Raw genomic sequence first — 26,695 nt, forward strand, 5'->3', positions numbered from 1 at the left:
ACCACTAGGTGTGTAATTTGAGTTTGCCACCCCAGCACAAGACACCAAGCATCAGGCCTGCCCTGCATTTAGGTGCAAAATGACACTTCGTCACCGAAGGGACATAAAATGTATAGATCTTCTATGGAGGACACAATGGATATCTTCAGGGAAGAAACCTTTGGCATTGAGGAAATCCAGGAAACCTGGCCTTTGGATATTCAGGCCCACCAATAGTCACCAGAGGCATTTTTCGCCTCTGGTTCCGACAAAGAGCAGGAACAATCCCACCTCGATGTCAAGGCAGCAGGACCACTCACACAGAAAATTTCATAGGTTGTGAGTATGGCAGATCCTCGTACCAAGCCCATCAAAGTCCCTCGATGCGAGGCTGAGCACCTCCCCTGAGGCTTAACACACAGGAAGCCCACAGAGTCGGCATCCCAGCAACCACAAGCTCTCAACATTCCTTACCAGCTGCCAGGTCTAAAATCTTTGCCTTCTAGAGCCCAAAGTTCATCCCAGCATCAAAAATACCCAGAGGCCCCAAACCCTCTTACAGCCAATACTAGTTTCTGCACTGAAATACAGAGACCCAAGGCCTACTTCAGCACCGAGACTTCCCCAGTTTGAAGGTGTTGCTTCCGAGGGCTAACCCTTAAATGTCAGGGACCACTGGCTACGAAAGGCCAGACGAATTGGAGCATCCAATATTCCAGCTGCTCCATCTGGACCTCAACGCCTGGCAAAAGAGACTGTACATACAGCCTCAGATGGGAAAATTACTATTAAGCCATCACCCAAGGTTGTCAGCACCCTACTGCCTAAGAGGAGGCTAACCTTTGAGAAGGACTTAACTTCATATCTAGAACCGACTCCCAAGCGTAAAAAGAGGTGCAATGACAAGGGCTTCAGCCATCATTTACACCAACTCCTCTGCTTCTTCCTCCTTCACCTCCTCCTCTCCTTTCCCTGCCACATAAAGACACACTTCCAAAGACATCCACATCTCTGGATTCACCACAATCCTCTGCAGGATCACATAGATCTCTATCCCTCCAAACTCTTGCCCCAAGAAAGTACAACCTCATACCATGTGGTAATACAATGGGTGGTCCAATTCCTAAAAAGAAGACATCCATGTAGTTCAGGAAGGGGATGACTTCTAAGTTGAGACCATCTCTAAGACAGAGCATAATATCCAGTTTTTATCTATGGTAAAGGGCATGCTAAAACCAGCTAAGATCCATTTAAAGACCATGTCAAAGCCAGGGTGGTAATCCCTAAGGTAGAGTGGAGGTACAAGGCCTTAGCTTCTGACCCATCATACATCAGGTGACATGATGAATCTGAATCCTTAGTCATCCACTCTGCATGTAAGTGTGCAAACTCTCAGAGAAGGGGGGAGACCCCGCCACCCAACAAGGAAAGTAGAAAGCTGGATGCATCCGAGGTTAGCTAACCAATGGTGTACTACTAATTCGGTTGGCTTATTGGCAGGGTATGATAGAGCCCATGGGACCAAATGCAGGTGTTACTTTAACACCTGCCACATTAATACAGACGAAGAAGAGAGTAATTAGTCATAGTAGGGAAAATGATCTTGAACACAACTATATGTTGTGCCCTACATGCAGAATGCACAGTAGCATGATGAACGCATACATGTATCCTCATTCGCCAATACATATAGCTTCATATCTCAGGGTTTGAACCCGAGGTGCAACAACACCTACTTAACATCCCCTTTGATGGAGAACATTTGTTCGGCCCATAGGTCTACCAAACGTTAGAGAAACATAAAAAGGATATTGATACAGCTAAGATCCTGGGGTCTTTCTAAACCACTAGTCAAAAAGGGGGCTTCCGTAGGCCGCAGTATCGTGCAGGTTATAAGACCACATCTCCAGATGCGAGCTCTTATTAAAGGCAACAGCAGCAACAGCAACCCTATCACCTTTACAACTTTAGAGGTTACACATTGGGGGTATAGAAGTAGCAACAACAAAGGAAGAGCCAAAGGAGTTTCCGGTAAGGGAGCCTCCATCACTACAAACCACAAACTCACAGCACCTCTCACCCAACCACATACCACCTTTTGGGAGGAGAAGAAAATATTTCTTGCCAAAATTGCAAGAGATATCCTCAGACAATTGGCTTCTAGCCATAGTTCAACACGGTTACTGTCTGTTTTTTAAATTATACCCTCCCAATATATCATCTCACTTTTCAGACCTCAGCGAGGACCGCATACTTATTTTTCAGGAAGAAGTACACGCCTTCCCACGAAAAGTAACCATCAAACCTGTCACCTTTACAACACCAAGGGAAGGGGCTTTACTCTTTGTACTTTCTTATCCCCAAAAAGGACAGGTCCTGCAGAGCTTTTCTCTGTTTCAGACCTCTCTATCGATACATATTGTTGGAACACTTCCACATGGTGACCCTTCAGGACATCAAACCCCCCCTTAGAGCAATATAGCAACATTGAACCTGAAGGATACATATTTCCACATTCCTGTCCACTCAGACCATTGACGCTACCTGTGTTTCTTGGTAAGTGGTCATCATTACCAATTCAAGGTCTTATCATTTGGCATAACTACCAATCCACGGGCCTTTACTAAATGTTTAGCGGTGATAGCAGCACATTTGAGACAATGGGAATTCATGTTTTCCCCTATGTGGACGATTGGCTGATCAAGAGCTCAAGCTAGCAACAATGCCTCACCCATGCACAAACTGTTATATCTCTACTACACGCCCTAAGGCTTTACCATCAACATCACCAAGTCACCCTCTGCAGATTTAGCCCTTTCTAGGGTCAACTATCAATGTGGTGACAGGCATAGCCTACCCCAATCAATAAAGAGTTTTGGCTTTCCAACAACTGTCCCTCTTTTGTAGACAAATCTTTTTCACCTTTCAGTCAGAACTGTTATGCATCGCCTCTGCATGATGGCCTTATGTTTCACCACGGTGCCACATGCCAGGCTGCATATGTATCCACTTCAAAAGTGCCTTGTAGCACAGTCATCTAAATTAGAGGATCTAGAGTGGGTAAACACCAGTGTTTATCGCTCTCTGCAGTGGTGTAACAGCAACAACCTGTTGCAGGGTCAACCTTTCAAAGACCCTTTTCCACAGGTCATCACCACAGAAGCATCACAAGCAGGATGTGGAGCACATCTCAGTTAGTTTCTTAGCACAGCAAGCGTTGTGGGCCCTTCAAAACGAAGGTTACCACGTCCACTATCTGAACTCCTAGCTGTCCAACTAGCCCTTCAAGTCTTCCTCCCTCACATAGAAGGCAAAGTAGTACTAGTCTAGACAGACAGCATGAGAGTGATGTATTACCTACAGAAGTAAGGTGACACCCACTCTCTCCCCCTTCACCCTTCTAACACAGACAGTCTTGATTTGGACACTTTGTCATTCTTCAATCCAGCAGACCTACTCAGCAGGTCACATCAAGCAGTCCATCCAAAAGTGCTTAGCAGCTACTTCAAACGCTGGGGAACTCCACAGATAGACCTTTTTACCACCCCGTAGAATGCAAAATAAACAAACTAAAACTCTATGCTCCCACACCCACAGTCTATGTGCACTGCACCATGGATGAACTGTTCAGGGACATTTATGTATGCGTTTCCACCTCTCCCACTCCTTCGAGTGGTGGTGCAGAAGATTCTGCAAACATCTCAGACACTTATCCGTGTAATTCCCACCTAGGTCAGAAAGCCCTGGTATTCCACTCCACTCAAAATGCTAAATCACAAAAGAGTCCACTTACAATGGCTTTCCTAGGAAGCATCCCATTAGCTGATATTTGTAAAGCAGCAACTTGGTCAACCCCACACACATTTACCAAACACTACTATGTGGATGTTTTTGCTAGACAGCAAGCTCTAGTTAGCCAAACTGTCCTAAGGACACTATTTCAAACATTTACTCTGTCCACACACTAGCCACTGCTTAAACAAAGGGACTGCTTTGCAATCTATGCGGAGCATGTGTATTTACAGCAACACGTGCTATGAAATATTACTTACCCTGTAAGCATCTGTTCATAACATGTAGTGGTGTAGAGTCACATGCACCCACCCTCCAACCTGGATGTGTGTGGCTCTGGATGCAGATCTTTCTTTCTATTTTATACTTATTTATTTAGCAATGCGCATGTACACCTTATTCTACCATTCTCGCCTGCTAGATAAAAACAATCTAAAATGGAGTTAGTGCCCATGAGCAATGCACAAATAAGGAGTCACCATATATCTCGTAACTCAAGAAAATTCTTTGAAGAAAAACAAGTTGCAAACCACACAAGACTAGATGGCAGGAGTATGCAGAGCATGTGAATCTACAGCACTACACACTACGAACAGATGTCTACAGGGTAAGTAACATTTTCCTTTATTTTTATAGTTTAATATAGCGTGAAACAGGACACAACGGAGGTAAGAGTCCTGAGGGCATCTGTATCTCTAAAGGGCCAGGGCAAGGCATCTCTACATTATTCAGTACAACATTTCAGTATGACTGTGACTGCACAATATTCAAAAAGCCACACCCCTCATACAAATAAGGGAACTCCCTTCTCAATTAGAGGCGTTCTGAAAATACACATGGTTCCTCTGTAATCCCAAATTACTAAAAAGTGCAGAAACATATGCAAACGTCTGTTGTGCCCCATTAGTTATACTAGAGGGCACCGGGACCACTAGAAGGGGCACCGAACACTATTGTTAAGTATCCCGTACATGGCACCCCTCGAGCTGAGCTAACTAACATCAACCTTCATCAGCTATGGAGCTGATTCTGTTCTTTAATTGTGGGCTCTTTACTCTCGCTAAAGTCAGGCGTCCAGATGACTTCTAACATGTGCCGGGCGGGTACACGTTCAAGTGCATTACCTTAACACAGTAGAGGGTCTCGGCATACCACAACATACATACCTGTCAGACATATACGGGTTTGTTTTGACAGTGACTGATGCTTTCTACCGCGGCATAAACGCATTTTGAGCACATGAAGGTGGAGTCACACCTGGAACGGAATGCAGAGCCAGTGACTGGTTTTTGGTGAGCTAATACTTCAGAGACAAAGGAACATTTGTTCAAAAAAGCTATTTTTATTTTGCCGGTGGGGCGGCATATTTTGTCACGGGAAAAATAATCGAACGTTTTTGTGTTTAGAAGCAAGAAAGAGATTTTTTAAACTGATGAATAACTGCCTCTGCAGCAAGAAATTTCATCCGGCCAGATTACTGCTGATCTGGTCTTGTGTGGGAGTGGGAATTATTACTAAGCAATGGAAAACCCCAGTGATAAAGGCCGTAAAGATTGCTATTCAGACGGGATCATGGCATTTACATAAATAAATGTGTTTTCATAGCACGGGGTGTGGGCGTAGCTAGAAACCAGTAGAGCTGTTGTACATTGAGGATCCTGCCAGATGACAGCCTTGGTCCATGGAGTACTTGTCGTACAGTGCTTCATGTGGGGCCTGGTACGTGGGTGTTTTACACAGGTGTTTGTGTGTTTTCACAGTTAGTAACCTGTAGGTTCCGAGGATTAGCGACAGACTGGTTTGGGGCAGGCTTCGCACGTGCAGCTGTAAACAAGGACTCTTGGCTGTGTCTTGGCCCTGTCTGTGCCCCCCTTGGCTATGCCAACTCTGGTAGGTGCCCAAAGCTGAAAACGGATGTAGTGCCCTTGTGGTGCCTTAAAGGGCCGTATAGGAAGTGATGCGGAGACGTTTATTAAGCATTGGGGATGAAGATGCAGTTCGTTTTGTGGCCCCCAGACATTTTCCAGGGATGCAGCGGTGTTTTAGACTACACTATAGACTAGTTCCATTTACATTTCAAATGTGAACAGCACAAGTAATATGACAGGCCATAGGACATCTCCTATCAGTTTGTATCTTAATATTGTAGGCACTGCCTTATGCAAAATCCACTTTGTGGCTAGCCTATTTCTGTTCACACCTGCTCTTGGAAGATAAAGAAACTGAGGCACAATGGCACCTGAGCTTTGTCTGGGATCACACTATGTGGTCGAATGGAGGTACCAATTTGAACCTTGGTCTACAGATGACATTTTAGTCACCATGCCACATCTTCTCTTTATGGGACATAAGCATCTTCTACCAGTTCACAATGACTTACCTGTAACAGTGTAATGAATGTTACCAATAGAAACACATCAAAATGAGAACTACTACATTGTCACTGATTCGGCACATATGTGTCATCAATACAGTTTTCCATCTAGAAGAAGGTCGTTTTCTAGTGAATGCTAGTAGCATGAGTACTATAAAGCGTTACATATACTTTTCAATTTTCGGATAAATCTGAGTTGCCGCCGGATCTAAAAAAGTACTAATCCGATATAATTCTTGTCCCGTTATGATATCACCTACCAATTCACTACCTGATCCTTCATCATTAACGGGATAGGCATAAAATGTTTGAAAGGACTTGCTGAACCTTGCTGGCAACTTGAGGGCACGATTACAAGCTATACCAGTTTTCTTAACTAATCACTCAATGCTAACCAGACAGGTTTGCTAAAACCACAGACAAAAATCTGCTACACATTCCTGGTCACTGGAGGGTTCTAATATTGACCATTTGGTGTCAGATAATGTCTAAGGTCAAACAAGCATTGGCAAAGCCAATAGGTCTGCGGTTGGCCACCAATGCTTCCATTTTCTTACGATAATGGCATTACTCCTAGTCCTACTCCCTCGCCTTCCTTTTAACCAATGAGGCCTCCCGCCTCCCCTCTAGACCCTCCCTTCCCCTTTCAAAACCCCCCCCCACCCTTATCCCCTCCTGTACAAAAACCAAGCCCAAGCTGCAACTCGGACAGTCCGTACCGGGAGGGTGGGAGGGAACAGAAAAGGAAGGCGAGGGAGTAGGACTAGGAGTAATGCCATTATCGTAAGAAAATGGAAGCATTACCTCCCGTCCCTCCCTCGCCTTCCTTTTAACCAATGAGACATAGCAAGAAAACACACAGGAGACGGACATCGAGTTGCAAGACCTTTATTTAATATCCTGCACCAAGAACATCCCAAACATTATCTCATAGAGGATAAGACCCGGTGACCTAACACCGACTCCAAACTACCCAAGTCCGACAGCCTATAATGACGCACAAACGTCGAAGGAGAAGCCCAAGTGGCGGCCCTGCAAATTTCCACCACGGAAGTCCCCTGAAGCTCCGCCACCGTAGCCGCCATGCCTCTGGTAGATCTCCCCTGAATCCCTTGAGGAGGAACCACCCCTTTCAAGGAATAGGCCAACAGAATTAAAGATCGAACCCACCGACTCAAGGAAGCCGTGGAAGGTTTTTCACCTTTGCGAGCCGGACCAAAATTAACAAACAGTGAATCCCCTTTACGAAAAGGAGCCACCACCCGCAGATACTCCAACAAAACCCTGCGCACATCCAACGAATGCAAACGGACCTCCTCCCTTGAGGAGGGATTCGGACAAAATGAAGGAAGGATGACCTCCTGCCGGGAATGGAATGAAGAATTGACTTTTGGAATAAAGGAAGGTACCGGAACCAGAACCACCCGATCGTGAAAAATCTTACAAAAAGGAAAGGAACAAGCCAATGCCCCCAATTCCCCCAACCGACGAGCCGAAGTAATGGCTACCAAAAAGAATGTCTTCAAAGATAGATGGCGCAAATCACAGTCCCCCAAAGGTTCAAAAGGGGGCTCCGTCAACACATCCAAAACCAAGGACAGATCCCATGAAGGAAAAGAACGTACCGGGCGAGGAAATAAATTAACAAGCCCTTGAAAAAATCTCGGCATCAAGCGCCCTTCATCCTGAAGATTACGCCATGGTCCTCTGAATGCCTGAATAGCCGCCCACTGCACCCGAAGAGATGCCACTGACAACCCTAAATGAGCACCGTCCTGCAGGAACTGCATCACCTCAAAGATAGAAGCGCAGGTAGGATCTAACTCACGACTTAAGCACCATGACGAAAACACCTTCCACTGTCTACCATAAGAAAGCAAAGTGGAACGTCTCCTCGAAGCCAGCAATGTAGAACTCAAAGCTACCGGCACCCCCAGACCTGTCAATCCCCGTCGTTCAACTTCCAGGCCGTCAAGTGTAACCTTCTCAATGACCCCAATGGGAGGCAGGGAAACTCCAGGGGAGACGGACAAAGAGGCAGAGGCCACATCCTCCCCTCCGCCATCAGCCTCAACAAGGGGAACCAATTCGCCCTCGGCCAAAGTGGCGCAATTAGGACAACCCTGGACCCCAGATCCCTCACACGTAACAGAAACGCCCTGAGTAGTTGAAAAGGAGGGAACGCATACAAAAGGCCCTGCGGCCAAGGACATGACATCCTGTCCACCTCCCATGCTTGGGGACATCGAAACCGGGAGCAGAAGCGATCCACTTTCGCATTCCCTACTGACGCAAACACATCCAGCACTGGAAGACCCCAAAGCCGAACCAGATGCTGAAACAGAGACTTCCGGAGAGAGAAAAGTTGAGAGGAAGGAATCACTCTGCTCAGCAGATCCGCCCGAACATTCACCACCCCCCGAATGTACGTAGCCCTGAGAGAAGGAACCCACTCCTGAGCCCACACAAAAATCTCCCTGACTAGATTGAACAGAGCCCTTGACCTGGTCCCTCCTTGCCGATTGACATAAGCCTTGGCCACTAAGTTGTCTGTGCGAACCAGAACCGCCGAACCCCTCAGGGAATCCTGAAAATGGACCAGAGCCAGGAATACTGCCCGCAATTCGCGCCAATTCGACGACCGACTCGCCTCCCGAGGGGACCAAAACCCCTGAATCTGAGCCGACCCCATCCATGCCCCCCAACCGGAGAGGCTGGCATCCGTCGTCACCACCACGGGTCTCAGAGGCGATAAAGAAACCCCTATCCTCAGGTGGTCTGCATCCAACCACCATTGCAACTCTCTGTGAATCAATCCGGACCCTGGAACCCTGTCCTTCAGAGAACCGGACCCTGGTGTCCACCTTCTCAAGAACCATGTCATCAAGCACAGGAGATGGAAACGTGCCCAAGGAACCAGAAATATCACCGACGCCAAATGACCCTGCAGACGCAACCATAGAAGAGCTCGGGGAGCAGACCGCCACAATACCTTCTTTACCAAAGCCTATAGGACACCCAACCGTTTTTCTGACACAGTCACCAACCCAAGAAGAGTCTGAAACCGAGCTCCCAGAAAAACCAGATCCTGGGACGGCACTAAGTCTGACTTCTCCCAATTGATTAAAAATCCGTGGTTTTGCAGGACCCCCAGAACATGGACCACCTGCTTCTGCAAAAGGTCTCGTGATTGGGCATGAATCAAAATGTCGTCTAGATAAGGATGCAGAAATACCCCTTCTGAATGAAGCAAAGCCACTAGAGGAGCCAGCACCTTTGTGAAAATTCGAGGAGAAGATTTTAGACCGAAAGGCAGAACGCAAAACTGATAATGGTCCTGACCCACAGCAAACCTCAGGAACTTTTGAGAGGATCTTGCCACCGGTACGTGTAGGTAAGCGTCCTGCAGATCCAGTGACACCAGAAAGTCCCCGTGTCTGACAAATGGAAAAATAGTCTGAATGGACAGCATGCGGAAATGCACTGTCCTGATCCAGGTATTCACCTCCTTTAGATTGAGCACCGGCCGAAATCCCCCTGAAACTTTCTGCACAAGAAACAAGACCGAATAAGTGCCCTGACCCCGTTCGTCTAGCGGAACGTGGGAAATGGCCCCCTTGACCAGTAAGTCCCGCACTCCGTCCAATAATGCTCTTCTCCGTGACCCCTCTGAAGGCAGAGGTGTGGGACGTACCCCTGAATCTGGAGGAACCACCACAAAATCTATGACATAACCATTGGCCACAATGTCTAGTACCCAATGATCTTTTACACTGTCCTTCCAAGCCGAAAGAAAGTGACTCAGTCTTCCCCCAACCGGCCCTCTGCCAGGCCCACAGTGATTGTCAGGACCCCTTCTTGAAACCACCCCGGGTCGCAGTAGCAGACTTCTTAGTTGAAAAACGCGGCTGAAAACGCCTTTTCCTAAATGAAAAGGATTTAGCATCCCTAGTAGGAGAAGATCTGGAATGTTTCTTCCACCCTGTACCCGAAGAAGAACCCCCTTTATAAGGTAAGGCATGCTTCCGTTCCTTAAAAGCCTTGGAAAGCATGGATGGCAATTGTTCTCCAAACAAGGTACGACATTCAAACGGCAGTCTCAACAAGGCCGCCTTTTCCCCTGGATCAGCCTTCCAGGAACGCAACCAGAGGGACCTACGAGTCCCAATCAAAGACCCAGATGCCAGAGCCGAAGTACGGACTACATCCGAAGACACATCAGCCAACAATCTGGCCTGCTGCTCCATACCAGCCAGGAGCTCCGAACATTCCGCCCCTTCCTGTACAGCCACCGCCAGATTATCAAAGTCTTGAACCAATGACTGTGACGCATAAGCAGAATAAATCCCTGCCCTCAGCGCCAGATTCTCCGCAGCAAAAGCCCTCTTAAGACCCGAATCCACTTTACGGTCAGTGGCATCCGTAGGCACACAATCCTCCGGATTGACTGCCGTTTTGCCAATCAGAGTAGCCAAAATAGAGTCCAGGCGTACTGAAGGAGGCAAAACCTCCTCACCCTCAAGTAAGTAAAGTTTCTGAAGGAATCGTGGAACCTGAGCCTTATCCACATACTTCCACTCACGAAACACCATATCCCTCACAGGTCTCTGAAAAGGCATGGCAAACTTTGAAGGTGTCTTATATTGAGGAAATAAATGAGAATCCGAGTTTGCAGGTTGAAACACTGGGAAACCCAAATTGTCCCGAACATGTGCCATCACTTCCCACATATCTTCTCTGGAAACATATTTCCCCCCAGATGACGTCGATGGGGCCTCATCCTCACTCTCCGATGAGGATTTCCTAGCTGCTACCGATGAGTGCGCACATTTAGACTGACCAGTCCTGGCCACGCCTGCTTGTAGTGCCCTGGTCACCGCCACCTCAATCATATCCTGAACCTCCTCTCTGGACATGAGGGGAGTACCCCTGCCAGGTACCTGTGAGTTCTCAGGAGTAGTAATGCTAGCCTCACCCCCCTCCTCCTCCGAGGAAGAAGAGACAATCCTACGTCTCTTTGCTGGAACTTTAGGCATGGTAAACAAATAATCACTGACTTGAACCCCAAAAAACTACCCTCTATATAGGCACCTGGTCCTCCCCCCAATCAGGGCTCCACCAATCCCTAAAGAGGTCACCTATTTCATCAAATACCTAAAAACCACGGGCCGAACGTCCGTCCTACCTGAGAGCATCTCAGAATTGAATTCCCTCGGTTCCCCGCGGCTCCGCGGCGCTGAAACCCGGAAATCAACGTCCCAGCCACAGAGGGCCGGCTGACCCCGTCAGCCGGCCTCCAGGACACGCCTCTCGATCAACCATGCTGCTCGTTCAAGACGCGCCCCAGCCGTAGCACTCCTCGCGGAGCTCCGCGTCCCGAGGAGTGCCTCCATCGACGACCTCCAGGCCCCGCCGTGCAGGTAAGAAAGGGAAAGAAAACCGTCTAGCGTGGGCTAGACAAAAGAACAGGAGGGGATAAGGGTGGGGGGGGTTTTTGAAAGGAGAAGGGAGGGTCTAGAGGGGAGGCGGGAGGCCTCATTGGTTAAAAGGAAGGCGAGGGAGGGACGGGAGGTAATGCTTTTTTTTTTTAATGGCTAAAAGCAAAAATATTTTTTGTTACAAAACTTCTCATTGCCATAGTAGTCCCTGACACTTAAGGGAACTTCTTTGTGTTTGGATGTGATTCTTGTGAAATGGTGCAATGCTGTGACTCACAGTGAAGTTAGCCAATTAGTGAAGTGGGCTGATGATTGCCCTATGATGTATTGCTGTGGTGGTGTGAAGGACACACTAACAGACCAATATAGTAAGATGACTGGCTGAAAGCTTCTATAAGGCAGTATATTATGAACATCATTTTAGTCAACTCAATAGGTGTGCATAACGCCACACCATAAAAACACTATACCTACCATGTGCCTCTTTAACATGGCAGTCATACAAGTTACTTTTACTTTTACTTTGAAAGTACAAAGATTAAAAGAAGATTTAAAGCCATTAATCAGTTACTCAAAGAGATGTAGTCAGGTGGTGCCGAACCAGCCTTTGTACAAAGGTTTTTATGTTCAGCTGAGGTTTCACTATGTGCTGAAAGTTGACGGTGAAGGAGAGTGACAGGGGAATGCCCCTGTGAATCCCCTTATGGCATAAGCCTGTCTGATTGCCAATAGCTATAAAATATAGGAATTTCCGTAAGGAAAGCTATTTGTGCTTGTTTTCAAACTACAGTGTGTCTTTTTCATATGTTATCTAGAATTTCTGATGAAATATTCACATGTTCCTCATTTTACAGCTGCACACAGCCTGCATATGAAGAAAGCCAACCTGCAAATCATATTTGTCATAACAAATTTCGTGCACGCTGCAGGCACGAAGCAATCATCAAGTGTGTCTTTCACTGACAGTGTAGTTTCTAGTCTGAGCTTTCAACTCATACATATCAAGACTACCCAAGGGCTTTTTCACACCTTTGGACAATAACAGACATGTTTATGCTTGGAATCCACACCACAGGAATAACCTCTTAAAATGGTTGTGTGTGCATCGGCAGTCGGCGCCAATCTCAATGGGGAGGGATTCAAGGAGGGATGAAGGGACAGGGAAAGAACAAAAAATAAAAAAGACACTCACCTTCCACCGCCGCTGTCTCCTGCCGCCTCGCACATCGCTCCTCTTCTTGTGGTGTCCCAGCATTCACTGGGACACCAGCACAGGCTCCCCAGCAATCTTGGTGCTGCTTTCATGTGAAAGCTAGCATGAAAGCCATGCCAGGATTGGTCTGAGCAGCTCGGACTGCCGCTCAGACACAGCCCTGGGATCTGTGCAGTTTCTCCAGCCCAGCTGTTAAACACAGCTGGGCTGGAGAAACCTAAGTGCGCATGTGTGTTTGGCTGGCCTGAGATGGCTAGCCAAACGCACATGGGCACTTAGGTGTACTCTCTCTTCTTCCCCACCCCCCAGCCTCCTGTGGCCCAGCCCTGCCCCTCCCTGTACTGCTGGCTCTGGCTGAGCCAGCAGATAAAAAATGAAATGATAGTGGAACTATTGTTTCATTTTTCATCTCCTGGCTCTTGGACGGGGGGCAATGCTCCTCTGCCATTGCGGAGGAGCCGCCCCTGTGTGTGTGTGTAACTGTGAGAGCTGAAGTGGTTAGAGGTGGGCGAGTCAACAAATTAACAGGGAAATGCAAGCATAGCCAAGCCAAAGGGTCTAGTTTATCTCTAAGAGCCCATGCCCGAGCTGTGTCCTGAAAATGGTTGCCATGTAAACCCTGCAGTATGCATCACTTAAAATATGACAAATGGCCTGATATAGATTTCGGCTGAAAGGTTACTGTGTCACAACGGTGACAGATATTCAGTCCGCTGAAACCGAAATCCCATAAGAAATAAAGGGATTAGGTTTCAGCAGACATGATATCCATCACTGTTGTGACAGAGTAACCCCTCTTCCGACATCTAAATCCGGCCCTAAGTCCCCTCAAAATTCAAACAAGTGTATTCTTTAACATGCAGAAACTTTGACCTTATTTTACATTATTTCACTGCACTGAGAGGTAATTATTAAAAGTGATCATTTTTAAACACGAACTTAGAACCTTTCTGGCACCTGCCTCTGTCCTGGTGACAATGCCATGAGTTACCTAAGAAGCAAGTCCTTTGTAATATGCACCCTCTATGTGGCCCAGATTCTTATAGCTAGGGTAACATTACAGTCTATTAAATCAAACACAATACAGTTTTGTAAACTTATTCTGAACTCACATCTTTGAATGTGCTTTCATATGTTATATTGAAGTAAAAGGAGAAACTGTGAAAAAAGTATTTGTCTAAGTTCATATAATTTAGTTAAGCGGGAAGCCAATTTTAATCCCAGGTATTCTGGTGTCACTTTGTACAAATTAGAGACTAAATGGGTACAAGGACCTCTTAAGGACTTTTGGGGCCCTGGGCCAAATGTATTTTGGGGGCCGCTGTTTGGAATAGCTTTCAGTTTATAATATAATTTTTGCTCTTTCATGCTGTCTTTGGCCAGGTCACTGACAGTGCACTGGTACACTCGTCCAAATTCTAAATATGTTTACATCTAATGTTCAGAGACTGTGACATGTTTTCAGTATTGCAACACAGCAGCAGTTTACTAATATTATTGCAAATGAGCTCAGCAACACCTTCCCATTTCTCACCTGTGAGGTCCTGTTTTGATCTCAACGAATTTTTTTATGGATGTTGCATGAAACATATGCACAACATTTCTCTGCAAGATGTTTCAAATAGACTCTCATATATATTACCCACACTAAAAATAAATGAAAGGAAAACAATATTAAAACAGTCTGTTTAAGAATTCATCAGGGCAAGATTGCAAAACAGAGCTGGCTCTATCAGGGGTCCCCTGAAAGGCTGGGAGACAGAGCGTGTGCTCACTTGGCTTATGCCTTAAAACGTCTCTGAATGGGTATCTATTTTTCTTTCCTTTTGACCTCAAATTTGAATGATTTGGTTCCAACTTTTTGACCATAAATCTGGAGCGTGGGTGGCAGGTAGAAGCCACATGAAATCTCGTTTTGTTTTGGGCTTGAGGTTCCAAGACGACCTCAAGCTGAGCCAGAGTCAGGCATCTTATTCAAGCATGGCTCGAGCTTTGAGTGGCTCGCCCACCTCTAGAATTGGTCACACAGCGAGGCCAGTACTAGAATGAGGAGTTAAGACCCCCCACCCTCATTCATACCTGAGTCTTAGGTAGAAGCAAACCTTGGTTATCTTGTAGTGCTCCCTGAAAGATGCTATCTACTTATTTTCCTTTAATTTGTTTAGCTGGTAACGCACTGTTATGTCGTGAAGTACGGCTTCCGGCTAACCAGCTTGAAAGTTAAGTCTCTGTGATAAGCATATACAGGGGCTAGAATAACACTGCATCCAGAGGGTGTAGGTACTGTGGGCATCGAGTTTAATTCCAGAGACTTGGGGCGTGTTTATCCAAAGAGTCATACCTTTCAGAATGCTTAGGTGTATGCCTGCACATGATGCTATACAATGTTCGTAAGACTTCTTGCTATAAGTAATGGAAAATTATGATTTTTACAACTTTCCTGGCTTACACCTGTTTTTGCAAGTGTTGTTTTTGTAGTTATTATATAGAAACATCTATATGTGTAGCCAGGGGTGTGGAATTTAATAAAATATCTACTTGTCCCTGGGACAGGTTGCTTCATAAATCTACTTGTCATGTAACAAACTCCACTTGTCCCTTTGGTGCCATGTAGTGCGGCAACAAATTATGACAGCATCTCATTATATAGGGGCTCTGATAATAGTCTCTCTGCTAATGCCACGGCTCATGCTATAGTTGGGTTTGAATACTAACAAATCCCTTATTTTGCCACTTTTCCACAGATGTACATACTGAGGCTGTAGGTAGCAATAAGCAATAGTTCCAGGTGTGGAATGTCGTTTTGAGTCTGTGCAAACCTACAAACCTTTATGGGTTTTTACTAGCTATAATTGTTCTCCATACTGATAAAGCTTGGAAATGTATTTCTGACAGTTGGGGGAAAGAGTAATTGGAGGGAAAGTGAACTTGTAAATGCTCAGCAGATTTTCGCGTGAGCAAATCTAGACATACACATTTGCTTGAGCTAAAATGTAGTTCACAAATATTTTCTTGGAATACCATTTCCTGGCCTACTTCTGTAAATGCTTGGTAAATCACGAGTAATAATTCTGCACTAATGCAAGGACATATACCATGGGTGGTTTTTTGTGACTTCCTTTTAGAAATGGGCCCCTAATTAGGTCTGGTGTTAACCAAGACCTTTTGTTTTTATTACAATTATGTCTCTCTGTCCATTGGCTAGCTTCACTATCAGTCACAGCATTGTGCTCTTTCACAACGAGCATATTGGCACACAAAGTAGTTGTGTTTAATGTCAGGAACTACTAAGGCAATGTGTGCTGTTTGAGACCAAAATATATTTTTGTTTTTGCCACTGTTTGTTATAATAGTGAGGGCCTGGCAGCTCCCACTTCAATAAAGTTTTACAAAAACAATGTCAAAACAAGACACGTATTGACAAAACCAAAAGGCTGACCACCAATGTACTGCCTTTGACAATGCTTATTTATTTTCATGTTTCCCACAATCTTGTTGAAACTGGTTACGCAGATTTTTCCATTATGGATATAGTTTTAGAAATACTAGCATGCATCAACACATTTTACTAAATGATGCCTCAAAGAAATTGTACCTAAAATTCCACAGCAGCTTAGCAAAACCTTTTTCTTCCTAATTGCATTTTTTAATGAACGTTTTGATTTTGAAATCAAAGAATCCTCAATATTGCTTTCAAGTTTCTGCACATATTTGCATCTGATCGGAGAGCAGTCTGGGAGCATTATACGTAGTCTCATATTGTTCAACTTTGTAAAACTGCCTACACATTTTTATACTGGATCTACTGTCAGTAGTGCTGTCCGAGCTTACAACATTTTTTTATTGTGCGCTCACCCTAATAATAAAGGCTTTGCATTGATGAACCATATTTGCAAGTTTGAACAGCATTAACACATGGACACAAATGTTACCTTTACTGTAGACAATGCCCTCCCTGATCTGTAATGTGGTATGTTAAACTGGCAGTCAAGCAGTTTGTGATGCAGGGGGTTGGGCCTACTTGTCCCAAGGACAAAATAAACATGAAAACGTGTTGCCCTTGACTCCAAACAATATGTCCCGGGCATCGGGCGATAGGTAGGGTTTGAAAATTTGGAAAAAATGTTTTTCATTCATGTGAGAACACATTTCCTTGTACAGTATTCCTACATACGCTTGAAAATTGGGCTGTTAGCATTTTTCCACACCTTGGAGGGTTGTTATTACATGTCCCTTTCCATGTATATTTAGTAGTGTAGAGAAGTGAGGGAAAGGAATTAAAAATGGTTGTGAACATTCATAAAGTTTTGACACCTCATTTGTATTGCATTTCCTTGCCTGCCCCAAGACAATCCCATGGATACACCACAAGAAAAGTGTAGGTCCTACTTCGGAAAAGGAAACATCTGTAGAAGAATGGGAATTTTTGTGAAATCTCTTTAGACAAATTTGCTGTCTATTTTAAGGTGGATTTTTAAAACATTCCCTGTATGTAAGTCACATTTACAGAACGAAAAAACATTGTGAATTGTGGCCTTAATGTGAGCTTTATGAGATCACAGTAAGGTTCTACCTATGCCTACTAGGATGGTAACTGCCATGCGGCATACAGCTATCTCAGCGTGCCATTCCATTCCTGTGATGCTGAAACAGACAGCAATGTCAAAGGTGATAAACGCCTCACTCACTCTCTCATAGATCAGCCAACATTCTATGGAATTGCTCATTCTCTAAAGGTTAACTTTCTGTTTGGTGAACAGCTTACTGGTGGGATAGTTAATGTTCTCATTCGTTCGTTTTCTAAATAATTTCTAGAAGTTGGAGGATAATAGTTTGAAAACAATATATTTTGTGATTCAAATCTTGGTTGGATACACTCATTCCTTTTTAATTTCAATGGCAACTTCATTACTTGTATAAAAATAATATAGTGTGGTCTACTAGACATGATCTTGTAGTATACCTAAACACCAACAGTGCTGCGGGGCCATACTAGCAGCTGAATCTGTGCAATACGCATTTATAACATTGCATAACATAACTCAGGTATACAAGTGAAGGGACCATTACCTAAGTGCATCTGCAAGTGATTTCAGCAATCCAAAAACACAATACAGGAAATCAGACAGGGTTCTGTCCAGAGATTGCTGGGATTTAGGGGCATAGGGTGCATTTTACAAGTCAGCTGTTTATGTGGGCTGGTTTAAAGTTCTGCCTGAGTAAACTGGAACGCAATGAATGGAATAAAAGTCAAGCTAATGAAAGAAAGTGATTACTATGGGCCTGATTCACAAAAGGCCATCACACTCATGACGGAGCCCCCGCAGTCGTGGGGAAGTCTCCACACTTGGGGCAGAATCTCCACAATGAGTATTCTCACTGCGGGGATTCTGTGCCGAGAGTGGAGCCTTCCCCGCAGCTGCGGGATCTCCGCCAGGAGTGCGGAGCCCGTTTGTGAATCAGGCCCTATGTGTCCATCTTTTCCATTACCGAACAACACATTTTCGGCATTGCGTTCTTGCTTTTGGGCCTGTGTTTTAATGACCCCTCGTTCTTCCTATTTCAGGTCAGCGGACTACCAACTCCTGATTTAAGCTGGCAGCTGAACGGAAGGCCAGTCCGCCCTGACAGCTCCCACAAAATGCTGGTGCGTGAGAATGGCGTCCATTCCCTGATAATAGAGCCGGTGACGGCCCGAGATGCGGGCATCTACACCTGTGTAGCCACCAACCGCGCTGGCCAAAACTCATTTAACCTGGAGCTGATTGTTGCCGGTAAGCCTGCTTACACAATGCTGTGGAGAAATGAAGTTGCAGAAGCTAACTGTGTTGATTCTTGAGAGGATAAGCCAAGAAGAGACTCTTAGAGTGCCCTTGGACAGGGTAGCCAGCTGAATATAGGAGCACAGTCTCGTACTGCCGCTCTCAAAGCAAGGCACTGTTTGTTCTACATCGACACAAACTCAAGGGGTAGGGGTAGAGAAGCAATTTTACTAGTTTATCAAGGCCTGTTAAGTTTGCATGTAGATGTTTATATTTCAAACCGAAGAGGTTCAACAATGAGATAGTAAAATTAAATAAAGAAAAAGAAGACTGGAGTCATGATGGAAGGCTCAACCAATCAGTAGGGTTTTCACTTGGAAAAAGCAGACCTATATGGAAACTGATGAGCATGTAAAGAGAGTTAGCATAGAGTCTGTCCAACCACAAAACAATATTGAGAGCCCGTAGATTGTCACTAAGGATGGAAGAGAAGATATTAACCTCTTAGGTGCGGGCGTCGGCCACTGGCCGACGCCCACACACCCTCCCTGGTGCGGGTCACGACCAGTGGCCGACACCAGGAAGGGCATTAATAAATCCTCGGGTGCATCGCACCCGAGGATTATTATTATATTTTTTTACTCCCCCCGGGAGACACGGAAGCTACCGTGTCTCCCCCCGCCCCCCACCCGCCCCTTTGTGACGTCAGCGCGCCGCGAGGCGCGCTGACGTTGCAAAGGTGTTTTCCCCATGAAAGCAGGAAGCAGCCTTGCGGCCGCTTCCTGCTTTCATGGGGAAAACGGCCTTTTACACGTTCGGGAAGGCCTCGTAAGAAAGGGGAGAGTCTCCCCTTTCTTACGAGGCCTTCCTGAAAGTGTTTCCTGGCCCCCGATCGCAGCACAGCTGCGATCGGGGGCCAGGAAACACTTTCAGGTTTCCTGGCTCCCCCGATCGCAGCACAGCTGCGATCGGGGGGGGCCAGGAAACATTTTGAAAAGGCCTCGTAAGAAAGGGGAGACTCTCCCCTTTCTTACGAGGCCTTCTGAAACTGTTTCTGGCCCCCGATCGCAGCAAAGCAGAAACAGTTTCAGAAGGCCTCGTAAGAAAGGGAAGAGTCTCCCCTTTCTTACGAGGCCTTCTGAAACGGTTTCCTGGCCCCCGATCGCAGCACAGCTGCGATCGGGGGCCAGGAAACCCCACTAGACACCAGGGATTTCACTTTTGGGGGGCGGCCCCCCCCCCCCGGAAAACAGGAAGCCCCCCCCCGGCATAATTTTTTTTTATAAAAAAAAAAAAAGGTGCCCCCTGGAGGGGGGTGGGGGGGGCGATCGCGCCCCCCCCCAGGGGATTTTTTTTTTCCAAAATGAAATGACAGGGGGTCGCCCGTGGGCAGGGTCACCCCCTGTGGGGGCAATTTTTTTTTTAGATGTTGTAGGGTTTCCCTGGGGGCCATTTTGGCCCCCAAGGAAACCATACAACAACTAAAAAAATATATATGTATATATCTATATATATATATCTATGTAGATAGATATATCTAGGTACATGGATATATCTATAGATATATCTATGTAGATATATATATATATATATATATTTATATATATATATATATATATATATATATATATAGGTAGATCTGTATCAAAGAGATTTATAAAGCGCGCTACTCACCTGTGAGGGTCTCAAGGCGCTGGGGGGAGGGAAAGGGGCTAGGAGGTTCACTGTTCAAAAAGCCAGGTTTTGAGGCCCTTCCTGAAAAGAAGTAGGTTTTGGGTCTTGCGAATGTGGGTTGTGAGTGCGTTCCAGGTTTTGGGTGCAATGTAGGAGAAGGATCTGCCCCCGGTGGTGGTGTGTTTGATGCGGGGGACAGAGGCGAGAGAGAGGTCAGCTGAGCGGACGTTTCGTGTGGGGGTGTGGAAGGTGACTCTCGTTGAGGTAGGCAGGGCCTGTGTTGTGGAGTGATTTGTGTGCGAGGATGAGGATCTTGAAGGTGATCCTTTTGTCAATGGGGAGCCAGTGGAGGGATTTGAGGTGTGGAGAGATGTGTTCGTGTCGGCAGAGGTCGAGGATGAGTCGTGCTGCTGAGTTCTGGATGCATGTAGTTTGCACTTGAGTTTTAGAGTGGTGCCGGCGTAGAGGGCGTTTCTGTAATCAAGCTTGCTGCTGATGAGTGCGTGAGTGACAGTTTTTCTGGTCTCTGTGGGGATCCATTTGAATGTTTTTCAGTATACGGAGTTTGTTGAAGCATGAGGAGGTAAGAGCGTTGATTTGTTGGGTCATAGAGAGGGAGGAGTCTAGGATGATGCTGAGGTTGCGTGCGTAGTTGGCAGGGGTGGGAGCAGGGCCTAGCGTGGTGGGCCACCATGGGGGGTCCCAGGTGTTTTTGTGTGGGCCAAAGAGGATTATTTCGGTTTTGCTTGAGTTGAGTTTCAGGTGGTTGGCTGTCATATATACATCACTTTTGTCAATATGTGTGTGGTTTCCCTGGGGGGAAAAGGGTCCGACTTGTCTAGTGGCAGTTTTAGTGCCATAAAGAAGCGCAGAAGGTTTATATGCCTACTGCAAAGAGCACATCTGTATTTTATGTAAATAGCTGAGTACATTAGTAAAGTCTATGGAGAGATGAAGGGCACTTTTGCTGGGTGGTAATGAGGGAATCCGAGGAGGAGGGAGTGGGAGCACCAATAATGATTGTTGGACTGGGCGCAGGAGGTGCTAAAGACTGTGACGAATGGTATGTGACAAGGTGTTTTTTGAGTGCCTTGAAAGTACGTGCTGATTGAGGGAAGAAGCGCAGGTAAGGTGGCCTCTACTGTTGCACGTATCTCACACACACCATCGATTTTGTGACTGTCTACGTAGGCTAGTGTTTTAGAGCAACAGTTTAGCCAATAGCAGAGATGGCATCTTGATGGATGACTGCTGCCTGCACTCGGGTTATAGAGGACCGCTCTGACATAGGATCAGAGACTGAGACATCAGATACTGAGACAGCATCTGAGGGATAGGACAATGGCGCAGACTCTGGGAGTGATTTTTCAGTTAGAGGAGTCCCATTCGAAAACTCCTCTTCCAGTACATTATGAGGGAGGTGATGAGGACAGTCCTGCTGTCCCTTCGCAAGCTGTTCGTGCAACTGGGTAATAGTGGGTTAGGCCAACCCAGAGAGCAGGTGAATGCGGCGGCAAGCAGAGAGAGAGTGCTCTCTTGGGAGCTCACCAATTTAGTTCAGCCCCAAATTCCACCACCCAAATCATATTGTGGAGACATCAAAATTGTCTATGGCAAAACAAACTGGTTTTGTAAGGCAGGCACCTGTGTTTTTGGTCCTGGATTCGGCGGCCATATAGAGAAACACACTAAACCCAAACATTTCTGAAAACTAGACATTCGGGGGAGTCCACAGAGGTGTGACTTGTGTGGATTCCCCAAAGTTTTCTTACCCAGAATACCCTGCAAAGCTGAAATGTTGAAAAAAAACTCTATTTTTCTCGCATTTCTGTCACACAAACTACAGGAATATGCTGGGATCCACAACATTCCTACCACCCAGTGACTCCTCACCTGTCCTGATAAAAACACTACCCCACTTGAGTGCCTACACCTAGTGCCTGTGTCAGGAATGGATCACCCCAAGGTCAACAGCTGCCTCACGTAAGGACCAACATTGACCGTTGTGTGATCTATTCCTGTCGCAGGCACCAGGCCTAACCACACAAGTGAGGTATCATATTTATCGGGAGACTTGGGGGAACGCTGGGTGGAAGGAAATTTGTGGCTCCTCTCAGATTCCAGAACTTTCTGTCACCGAAATGTGAGGAAAACGTGGTATTTTAGCCACATTTTGAGGTTTGCAAAGGATTCTGGGTAACAGAACCTGGTCCGAGCCCCACAAGTCACCTCATCTTGGATTCCCCTGGGTTTCTAGTTTTCAAAAATGTGCTGGTTTGCTAGGTTTCCCCAGGTGCCGGCTGAGCTAGAGGCCAAAATCCACAGGTAGGCACTGTTTTCTATGAAAAAATGTGATGTGTCCACGTTCTGTTTTGGGGCATTTCCTGTCGCGGGCGCTAGGCCTACCCACACAAGTGAGGTATCATTTTTATCGGGAGACTTAGGGGAACACCGGGTGGAAGAAAATTTGTGGCTCCTCTCAGATTCCAGAACTTTCTGTCACCGAAATGTGAGGAAAACTTGTTTTTTTAGCCACTTTTTGAGGTTTGCAAAGGATTCTGGGTAACAGAACCTGGTCCGAGCCCCGCAAGTCACCCCTCCTTGGATTCCCCTAGGTCTCTAGTTTTCAGAAATGCACAGGTTTGGTAGGTTTCCCTATGTGCCGGCTGAGCTAGAGGCCAAAATCTACAGGTAGGCACTTCTCAAAAAACACCTCTGTTTTCTTCAAAAAATTTGGATGTGTCCACGTTGCGCTTTGGGGCGTTTCCTGTCGCGGGCGCTAGGCCTACCCACACAAGTGAGGTATCATTTTTATCGGGAGACTTGGGGGAACGCTGGGTGGAAGAAAATTTGTGGCTCCTCTCAGATTCCAGAACTTTCTGTCACCGAAATGTGAGGAAAACTTGTTTTTTTAGCCACTTTTTGAGGTTTGCAAAGGATTCTGGGTAACAGAACCTGGTCCGAGCCCCGCAAGTCACCCCTCCTTGGATTCCCCTAGGTCTCTAGTTTTCAGAAATGCACAGGTTTGGTAGGTTTCACTAGGTGCCGGCTGAGCTAGAGGCCAAAATCTACAGGTAGGCACTTCTCAAAAAACACCTCTGTTTTCTTCCAAAAATTTGGATGTGTCCACGTTGCGCTTTGGGGCGTTTCCTGTCGCGGGCACTAGGCCTACCCACACAAGTGAGGTATCATTTTTATCAGGAGACTTGGGGGAACACAGAATAGCAAAACAAGTGTTATTGCCCCTTATCTTTCTCTACATTTTTTCCTTCCAAATATAAGAGAGTGTGTAAAAAGACGTCTATTTGAGAAATGCCCTGCAATTCACATGCTAGTATGAGCACCTCGGAATTCAGCGATGTGCAAATAACCACTGCTTCTCAAAACCTTATCTTGATCCCATTTTGGAAATGCAAAGGTTTTCTTGATACCTCTTTTTCACTCTTCATATTTCAGCAAATGAATTGCTGTATACCCAGTATAGAATGAAAACCAACTGCAGGGTGCAGCTCATTTATTGGCTCTGGGTACCTAGGGTTCTTGATGAACCTACAAGCCCTTTATATCCCCGCAACCAGAAGAGTCCAGCAGACAAAACGGTATATTGCTTTCAGAAATCTGACATCGCAGGAAAAAGTTACAGAGTAAAACATAAAGAAAAATGGCTGTTGTTTTCAGCTCAATTTCAATATTTTTTTATTTCAGTTGTTATTTTCTGTAGGAAAACCTTGTAGGATCTACACAAATGACCCCTTGCTGAATTCAGAATTTTGTCTAGTTTTCAGAAATGTTTAGCATTCCGGGATCCAGCATTGGTTTCACACCCATTCCTGTCACTAACTGGAAGGAGGCTGAAAGCACCAAATATAGTAGAAATGGGGTATGTCCCAGTAAAATGCCAAATTTGTGTTGAAAAATTTGGTTTTCTGATTCAAGTCTGCCCGTTCCTAAAAGGTGGGAAGATAGTGATTTCAGCACCAGAAACCCTTTGTTGATGGCATTTTCAGGGAAAAAAACACAAGCCTTCTTCGGCAGCCCTTTTTTCCCATTTTTTTGGAAAAAACTAAATTTTCACTGTATTTTGGCTATTTTCTTGGTCTCCTCCAGGGGAAACCACCAACTCTGGGTACCATTAGAATCCCTAGGATGTTGGAAAAAAAGGACACAAATTTAGCGTGGTTAGCTTATGTGGACAAAAAGTTATGAAGCCCTAAGCGCGAACTACCCCAAATAGCCAAAAAAGGGCTCAGCACTGGGGGGGAAAAGGCCCAGCAGCTAAGGGGTTAATACACTGTCAGAGAAAACTGTTTTATAGTGTAGACAGATCCAATCTGAAATAAACCCCATAGGAGGAAGGGCATGCAGCTTCAGGGCCTATTTGTTAAAGGCCTGGAGCCAGATCACATACATTTTGCACTTGTGCAAATCTGCACCAAATGTTCTTTTGCATCACTTGTGTTTGTAGCATAGGGGGATGGGCAAACCAATTTTGCAATACTCATTCTATTTCATAATCAGAAACAGAACAAACTGATATTCTTCAAACGTAGTTTCACCTTTCACATTTTAAACGTGAAGAAACTATGTTTGAGATATTTATTATTATGTAAGCCGTGCAAAGAAGAAAAAAATTCATCTTGTTTTGTAGTTTTACACTGGTGGAAACTTTCTGTAATGCATATCAGGGCAGACAAGACTAACTCCTAGTTAGAGAAGCAATCCATTGAGTAATTCCTCTCTGTCCATTTGAATGGAAAAATAGGCATGGATGGCCAACTTTGACACATGCTTTGGTATTTCTGCCTGGTGTTCACAGAAACCGCAGATAGAAATGTTCCTACCAGGTGGTAGGGAGGCGAAAGGTGACTTGTGTCTCCTGGGACAGCCCCATGTGCTGCTGGGTCAAGGGGAGAGCTGTCAATGCCCCCTACATACACTACCCAAGATCACAACAGAAAAAGTTTGATCTAATCAAGGTGATGTACTCCCTGTCACTGCCGGGAATGTAAGGGTGACTTGGCATTAATTGCCGGTGGTGATGGGGAATAGGCTTGTATGCATGTGCAAGTGCTGCCAGTGATGGTGATTCATATTCATTTCTGGTCTGTTGTAGATCACGGAAGCATTTTTGCATGGATGTATCATGGTGTTGTGTACATTGACAACACCATGGTACAGGAAAGATCGATATCACACGCAGATCCGGGACTGACTTAGATCTTCAGATCAATGATATTCCTAAATAACAGAAAGGATGAGGAGGTATCGTGGGTGGGCAGGTGCCAAGTGCTCATTATGCTGAGGGAACACCTCATGCCACATACAATATGTTATACACACTTTCCTCAGCTGAGTTGCAGTGATACAAAACACTAGGTAGTTATCCAGAAAAGAGACACTGAAGCACTTAAATGTAATCTAGTAAAGACCAACCCCAACCACTTATTCCATTCCCAAGATGATAATTTCTTATGTAAAACCTAAGCGAGCTTTAATACTTACGCAGCCCAAAAATCATGCACTTGCAAACAGAGGGGGGAAGTGTGCAGAGTCCATCTGCAAATAATGTCTTAGGTGGAGCTTTAGATACACTTGGGGCTTGATCAATAGTGCCTCGGAACAGAAGACAAGAGGGAGTACAGTAGTACTGTTGTCGCACAGCATTCCTACACCCCTGGAATGTGGAATAACATAGAAGACTTGGTGCTCCTATGCTGAATTTCAACTGTTATTCCCCATTTTCAGCCTACCATATATCCTGCCTGCATTCAATAGATTAAATTCTTAGGTGAGACACTACCACCTGCGGTATTACTGCAGGATTCATAAACCATATTTTGCTGTTTTTTCAGGATTAAGGACCAGCTTTTTATGGGTACTTGGAGAGTGCAGGTGACTTCAAGCAACTCAGTCTTAACCAAATTTAGGATGGGAATTTATAAGACTAGAGTGATGGTGAAAAAAATCAAAATCACGAAGCACCCGTAGGAGCACCTGGGGTGTGGATGCCTACCTTTGCAGCAGTCTTTCTTTGGTGGGACCTTCCACGCTCCACTGAGTGGACACTCCAGGCACCGGGCTTTAAAAAGGAAGGCAGGGCCTGTTTTTAGCCTACCTGATTGATGTGCCTTCTCTGCACATATTGCTGACAGCGAGGAAACAGATTCCCCTGTGGTGCACTTTACCTCAGACCCGTTTTTGGCTAGACAGGCTCAGGAGGTGGTTGGGAGGCATTTCAGCCATTCGGCTCCGTGTCTGTTTGCGGCGAAGGCTGACGAGCTTTCCATGTGTGCCGTGGTTTGTGCGGTGAGGGGCTCCATGGCGCACCGTGCCAGTGTTGCAGGCGGCGGAAGGCCCTCTCCTGCCAGGAGCTCTCGCAGCACATTTGAGCCTTAAGCCCCGGGTAAACTTGAGTTGAAAGAGCTATAAGTGCAAGGGCCGGCCTGCAATCAACAACCTATTA

General features: G+C 45.8%; 1 protein-coding gene across 8 annotated transcripts in view; it reads left to right on the plus strand.

Moving 5' to 3' along the window:
• The window catches only part of PALLD (palladin, cytoskeletal associated protein), an 847,172-nt gene that overhangs the window by 795,229 nt on the left and 25,248 nt on the right, over positions 1–26,695 (plus strand). For all 8 annotated transcript variants that reach the window (XM_069244048.1, XM_069244031.1, XM_069244040.1 and 5 more), the window contains one exon: positions 18,363–18,570. In XM_069244048.1, the coding sequence (XP_069100149.1) occupies positions 18,363–18,570 (208 nt within the window). The remainder of the gene's footprint in view (positions 1–18,362; positions 18,571–26,695) is intronic.

Source organism: Pleurodeles waltl, chromosome 1_2 (genome assembly GCF_031143425.1).
Source record: "Pleurodeles waltl isolate 20211129_DDA chromosome 1_2, aPleWal1.hap1.20221129, whole genome shotgun sequence".
NCBI classification, from domain to species: domain Eukaryota; kingdom Metazoa; phylum Chordata; class Amphibia; order Caudata; family Salamandridae; genus Pleurodeles; species Pleurodeles waltl.